General features: G+C 35.3%; 1 protein-coding gene across 1 annotated transcript in view; it reads right to left on the bottom strand.

Annotated features, from left to right (window-relative positions):
• The window catches only part of LOC129219075 (uncharacterized), a 79652-nt gene extending 72322 nt beyond the window's left edge, over nt 1–7330 (bottom strand). Inside the window, exon 1 of the mRNA XM_054853393.1 lies at nt 5737–7330. Within this exon, the coding sequence (XP_054709368.1) occupies nt 5737–7330 (1594 nt within the window). The remainder of the gene's footprint in view (nt 1–5736) is intronic.
• Nucleotides 7331–7588: the final 258 nt, after the last annotated feature.

A 7588-nucleotide genomic window follows, 5' to 3' on the forward strand; every position in this document is an offset into this window, starting at 1 on the left:
ACATAATCTACTAATATATTTAAATAATATTTCTGGAATAATATGTGTCTTATTAAAAATATCACTTATCTTTGAAAATTATATATATATATATATATATATATATATATTTATATATATATATATACATATACATATATCGCTTAACAAAGTGAGTAGAGTTTGCATTGTGATTAATTATCTATATCAAACAAAGAAATGTTTGTATATATATTTAAAAATTAGATTCTTGTTCTCAAAGAAGCATTTTAATTAGAAACAAATAACTTCGGTAGATTGTAAAGTAAACACAAAGTAGCAAATGATTTAAATTATAAGTGAAATAGCGTAGGCGGAGAACGGAAAGAGAAATTCAAAAACGAAAAAGAACTATTATGCTGTCGTAATCGGTCCAGCATTATTTCAACATTTGTAATTTATAAAGAAGATTTTTTTCTTCACATGATAAATGTGTGTAAAATATTCACAAAGAGAAATTTACGTTCACAAATAAAAAAAACATGTACTTGGAAGAGAAATATCTAAAAACTGTTTTTTATAGACATCGAATCTCAAGGGAAAAAATGGATTAAATGGACGACCTTAAACGACTAATTGTAAAATGAAGATATTTTTCTTAAAGTTTAATATATTTTGTTCCAAAAATCGTGCTTTTAAATCAGATTCTTGGTTTGTAAATATGATTGAACTTTATAATGGAAGTTATGAACCTAATTTATATAAAAATCAAAATCATAGTTCTTCAAAAATCCTCCTCAAGCTAGTTGGAATAAAAAATAAAATCAGGAAGCGATTTGATTTTAGTGCAATAAAAGCTTAATCAAAGCTTAAATGATTGAAATTATTTTCTCAAAAATCATAGTTAAGAATTACTTCAAAAAAAAAAAAAAATATTTTTAAGCGACAAAAGTGAAAACACTGCAGTGTGAGTTTTTGCGGAGAAATGATTGAAATTCAGGAAAACCTAAGAACAACTGCGAAATGAAATATCAAGAATCTCAAGGGTTAGCACCACTATAATTGTTTACTTCTGTACATGTACTTTTTTTGGTTTGATTTTGTCTCCACAAAGAGGAAAAAAACAGAAATTTGTTTCAGATTTTCAATTAACTTTCGATGCAGAATGCACTAACTTTTCTAATCGAAGATAATCCATCATGGACAATTGTTTTAGAGTTTCGTTCTTTGCTAAATAATTACGTAACCTTTTCAGAATAAAAGCCGAATTTTCAAATATTTAGAAATACGGCTTTAAGAGATTTTCTGTTATTCTTCAAATCATTGGCCTGGAAATCAATAAATTCCAAAGAGCTTAAAATCAATAAAGTTCAAAACCGGAAGATGGAAATGAATCAAATGTCAGATTATTTTGTTTTGTTTCTTGTGCTATTGCTTCCTGGCTTGTTCTGGAGTGTCAGTACCGCAAAAGCTTACATGACTTACTGTTGACATAAGTTCAGGATTTTCAAAGTAAGCTGTATGATAAAGTTGGTGGACTCCAAGATTAAGTCTTTCCTATAAGTCGTTATTATACTGACGGCTGGCTTCTTAAAAAACAAGAAAACTATTTCCTGATAGAAAATAGAAACCAAAAAATGTTTCATTAAACCAGGAATAAAATTCTTGCTTATGTATACCGCATTCAGTGTTAAATTATTTACTTCTCAATGTTGCTGGGTTTTTTTCAAACTAGAAAATTACTATGTTTCTTTGTGCACACAATTATATATATTACTGTTTATAACATCTTAAAGCTCGGTATGGAAACGTAAACTATTATTTTCTTTAAATTTTTCGTTAACCAAGTATTATATAATTAGCTGAAACGTGTGAGCTGAATTCATATAAATGGGTAACAATTTTTAAAATGACCTATATTTCTGCTTCTAAATTTTTGATTTTTTAGTTAAAAAATTTCATTTGCCTGAGAATGATCTTAGTAGTTTTGCTTAGTGGAAATTTTCTGTGTTTCTTCACATTTTTCGATTTTCATGTAGATTTATATTTTAAGAGGATAGGATAAATTATCTTTTTAATTTAATGTCGAAGTTTTGTGTAAATTTGTTACTTATTTCAATATCACGAGAAAAACAGAATTACATAGAATCTTTAGTAATCTTCTTTAAAAAGGAAAACGGTTTAGTAAAACAGAATTACACATGAAAAGTACTTTTTTGAAATTTGAAAATATTACACTTCTTATTTAGACGGGATTTTTTACTTGAAGATTCTGAACGTAAAAATAAATATTACGATTATTCTATTGAGAAAAATCCTCCAAAATATAATCCCTATTATACTAATGATAAGGTATATTTATTACCGTCAACGCAAAAATTAGGTTAACATATAATCATAGAAACTTAGCAATATTTTTACATTAATCGCGTGGTATTTACGAATACTTTAAATGTCTTTCCAGACAATGGCATCGCTTTTTATTTTGTGCTCTAAGTGTGGTGGTATTTAGTTAAAAATTGATATATATATATATATATATATATATATATATATATATATCGGCTTGAAGAAACATCCCAATGCAACACAAAAGCAATAAAGTGAGATATTGTTTGTGTATGGAGGATATCTTGATCTTATCTGTCAATTGTTTACTGTATATCAGGACTTTCCTTTGTTATTTGCACTTCAGAAAGTTTATGAATGAGTAATGTATAAAATTTTCGGCATGTACATTGAGTTTTTAATGCTTTCATATTAACTTTTCAACATTTACACACAATTCAAAAACACACAATTTTAATTTATTTAAGATATTAAATTATCTCTCAATAGTTTTTGACTCCCCCTGACGAAATGAAAATATGTTAGAAAATTATTTAGCACTTAAGATTAGAAAGAACCATTTTTCACGTTTTAAAATTATATTTCTAAGCACATATTGGCAATACTATGTCAGCTCCTATTTTTTAAATATAACCTACATAATCATTTCACAATATTACGCATTAGTTATTGCGCATTTTAAATACCATACAATTATCTAGGCAAAATAATAGTTTTACCTTTTGTAGAATCAAAAGATTTTTATTGTTCATAAATTAGTAACACGTTTTAATAATGATAGGTATTTAATTTTTTTTTTGCCTTCCTTTGTAAGAAAATATTTTGCCAATTTTTGTGTTACGCATAGAGATAACTAAAAAAATATTTGCGTTCACTGGTTACTAATCTCACAAACATAAGACAATGTTCTTCGGATAATTTTTACGTATGAATTCTTTCATGGTTCGTGCGATTGTTCTCCTAGGTTAACTCTATCAAGATTAAACTATACTACACTCTTATTCTACTTGTTTAGCTTACGTACGATTTGACTCTTAATGACTCTACATTTAAAGTTCAGTTCAAAATATTGTTTAAAATGAAAAATCTTAATTTTTCTATCAGAAAAAAAGAAAACAATAATGGCTGAGAAATCAAGTCAAAATAGTTTTAACTTTAAACAAACTTTTTTACACATTAGGAAATACTTTGAAATAACCTCGACCGATTATTTGTTGTCTATATTAAAATATATTAAAAGATTTTTTTTTTCAAATAAAGGTAGGAATCTGTTATAAACAAAAATTACACTTACATTTATATTGTATATTTTACTATTTCAGCTGTGGCAAAGAAGTTTCCAAATATTGCTTAAAGTAACAACCTAATAATTTCATATGAGTTTAATTCAGGTGCTTAGGTCAAAAATATTTTATATTAACGATTCAGAAGCTTGTGTCAATAACATGTAAACATTATGAAATCATGAGAATAAATATTTGAGAAGTATAGATCAGTTTATTCTAACTCGTGCTCAAAATAAATTTAATAGAACTCAAATTTACTACGAAAAATTATAACTATTATTATTATTTTCCACATATATGAAAAAAATACAGCTTCAAACTGATGCTGATATTTAACGCTTAAATAGTTGACAATAAGCTGACAATCAATCAAAAAACCTTCCGTAGTCACGTTTGTTTCTGTACATGTGTTTCTTTGGTGAGCACACTCTATGCGCAGTAAAACAAAAACATAGGAGTGCGTCTGCTTAGTTCCGTTTGCTATCGGTCGAATATCTTATTTTTCTTCCGGTAGCTTTGATGATAAAAATGAGACAAAAAAAGTTCATCTGGCAAATTTATATTTCCCTGTAGAAAATGCACGTGATAGTTTTAGATAATGAATCAAATCCTTCAGTATAAGATATATTTTTGAATATTTTTATTGAATTTTCTGAATATATTTGCTGTTACAATGAAGTATATGCCTTTATTTTCGGGTAAATAATTACATTTTCTCATTGATGTGTTTGTTTAGCGAGTTGACAATCAGCTGACAATTAATCAAAAACCTGGATGGACTACTTCAGTTATTCTACTTGTTTCTGTACATGTGTTTCTTTGGCGAGCACACTCTCTGCGCAGTAAAACAAAAGCACAGGATAGCGAGCTTCTTATAGAAAGTATTTCTTAACTATCTTCCGGAAACTTTGATGATAAAAATGAGAAAAAAAAAATGTTTATCCAACAAATTTACATTTTCTATAGAAAGTACACTTGTCAATTTTAGATGTTAAGTTTAATCGGTTATTGTAAGGTATTTTCTAGATATTTTCTTCAATTTTTTGAATACATTTGTTGTTACATTTAGATGCATGCCGTCTACTTAATATTTATAATATGAATCACTTAAAAAGGATATTGTTTAATTGCGACGCTGAACCGATTTTTTAAACGCTTAACTAAACATTAGACACACTTTCTGTTTCGTCCGAAGTATGTGTTGCATTTTTTGCATCGTTGCAAGTCGGCATTTTATCGTGAAAACTAGATATATTTTTTAAAACAGAACACGAATAGCATATCCAATTATGTGTTATCTGAGAAAGTATAAATGCATTTTTAAACATTACATTGGACAGGAAATTCATTCATTACTTTATGAAACATAATTCATTTGATATTAAAATATTTTTCTGCACAATTTAATAATATTATTTTGCTATAAAACAAGATATGAACTCTTACATGTAACTTAAAGGATTAAAGCTTTGCATATTCCCCTGCATTTAAGAATCTACTTTGATTTAATCCTAGTAAACTTATCAATAAGAGAAGAAATATCAATAATGATTTCTTCTGCTCATGAAAAAATCACATTAAAAATCATTTAACTGTTACTCACATTTACGATAGTAAGAACATTTCTTATCTATTATTTCGCCGTCAGAAAAAGTTTGGTATTGAACATACAAAGAATATTAAATGAAATCAAGTTTTGTTGTGCATACATTTATTTCTCATGAATCTTTCCGAAACTTTAGCAGACATAAGTTATGACGAAATGTCGTGAATATGAATGGAAGTAACTAATGATAAATGTGTGCTTAATAGCATTGTGATAAAAATAAGATTACACAATCATATACATCATTGAATTTTAAACCTCAGTATGACAGAAGCCTCAGTATGATTGCTATAAATACGAGAGCTCCGGTGTTAAACACATTATGCATAAAAGAATTTCTAGTAGCGAAAATAGCACATAAAGGAGGTTTTGTCAAACACGTTTTAGATAAAGAACGAAAGGAGTATTTGAAGGTTACATGGACACTGTACCCAGCTTTTTTCAAAAAAGCGAATTTTGATTCAGAATTGGAAACTATAATCTAAGGTATATATAGATAGAAAGTAGAGGATTATAGATTATTGGTAAACACTTTACCTGCTAATCTGAGGGCAGACATCCTTTGAAATTCCGGTTCTTCGAGCCACTTGTACATCCTTCGAAAGGTTTCCCTCCCAGATTTCAATTTGCTCCAAGGTTTTGGGTTTCTTAGCAGGTCCGAAAGCGTGCCTTGGGACCTGCACAGCACCCTTTGGGCGAATATCGCCTGTGGTATGCTGTATCGTTTGAGTTCGGCGCTAATCCTCTGCGCCAGCTCTTTAGTGTTTATCTCTTCGACTTCATCTCCGCTGCTTTTGACAGACTGTGGGGATACAGCCGTCGCCACCATGATGGTCTTGTTGGGGACCTGCTGTGGCTGAGGTTGCTGCTGTGGCTGAGGTGGCTGTTGGACTACCGAGGCCGCAGCCACCACGACCTGCTGTGGCTGTGGCGGCTGCGACGCGACGATGGTGGCCGCCGGCTGGACAGTCACGTGCACGGGGATGGCCGAAGCGAGCGAGAGGGCAACATTGAGGGCGGTGGCCGGGGCCAGGCTGACCACGGGCACCGTCATGGGCTCGGGCGAGGGCTTGCTCGGGGGGCTCGGGGTCTGGAGCTGGGCCGGGGGCGGGCTCCCGGGCACACTCAGCCCGTTCAGCGTCTGAAGGGTCATGGAGGTGGGCGTGTGCAGGACGGGACTCTGGGGCGAGCCCAGGTCCCGCTGCGCGTAGGATTCGAAGCCGGTGGGGCTGAGCGACTTCTCGGGGCTGTGGATGCCGTTCTGGGAGTAAGGGGGCGAAGGGATGGACTGGGAGCCGAGGCCGTTGGCGGCCAGCATGGAGACGGCAGAGGCATGCGTCACGCCGAGGGTCGGGCTCATGTTCATGACCCCGATGGAGCCGAGTTTGTCGTACTGGAAGTTCATGCCCAGGTTGTTTTGCATGAGCGTGAAGCTGCCACTCACGTTGCCCGGGTGCGCGTAGTGGGAGAACTTGTCCGACATGGTAGAGATGGGGGGCAGCGGCTGAAGGGGCGTGAGCGTCGCGTAGCTGGACGCTGTCGAGAAGCCCGGGCTGAGGCGGCCGTTGAGGCTAGCGTAGGCCGGGCCCTCGGCCAGGGCCCGGAACTCGGCGGCCTCGATCATCGGGCCGCTCACTTCTTCCGAGTCGGAGCGCGACAGAAGGTCCACCGGCGGCTCCACTGCGTCCACCACCGAGTTCGCGTCCTCCTCGTCGTCCGAATCGACGGCGGGCCGCCGAGAGTCGAGCTGGGGGGCGCCACCGCCGCCCTCCTGCTGCTCCACAGACACCACGACCACCCGTTGGAGGCGCTCGCGGTCCACCAGCTCGGTCATATCCTCGTTCATTCGGCTCTCTGGCCGCTCCGAAGCATCCGAACACACAGACTGCCACTTCCCGCACTCGCAGAAACCGGGTTCGAAGCGATTATCCGCGCCGCACGCACCGCAGACGCCAAGAGCTCGCCGCCATATTTGCACACTCGCTGGAAGGGCACTCACTGCGCAGCCTCCCCGAATCCGACTGCCGGGCATGCGCCTCTCTCCCCCGTCTTCCTCATTATTCCTCCCTCCCCGAGCCCCTCTCCCCCGATTCCCTTTGTCTACGCGATCCCTACCTTGGCGAGTGGGCATCCTGGCCTATCGCCAAAACATTCGCTCGGGACAAAGATTTCACCCGCGCTGATGTCATTCCTTCCAGTGAAAAGAAAAGAATTGCGAGTTAAATGTCAAAAATTACTTTACCAAAAACGAATTGCTAATCTAAGGGAAATACAACAAAAATCTAACAGCACTTACCGCTCGCAAAAAAGTTGTCATAACAATCTTTTATGTTTAAATCTCTAATTTCTGAAAATCAACACACACACAAACACACACACACATATTTAT

This window comes from Uloborus diversus, chromosome 3 (assembly GCF_026930045.1).
Source record: "Uloborus diversus isolate 005 chromosome 3, Udiv.v.3.1, whole genome shotgun sequence".
Lineage (NCBI taxonomy): Eukaryota > Metazoa > Arthropoda > Arachnida > Araneae > Uloboridae > Uloborus > Uloborus diversus.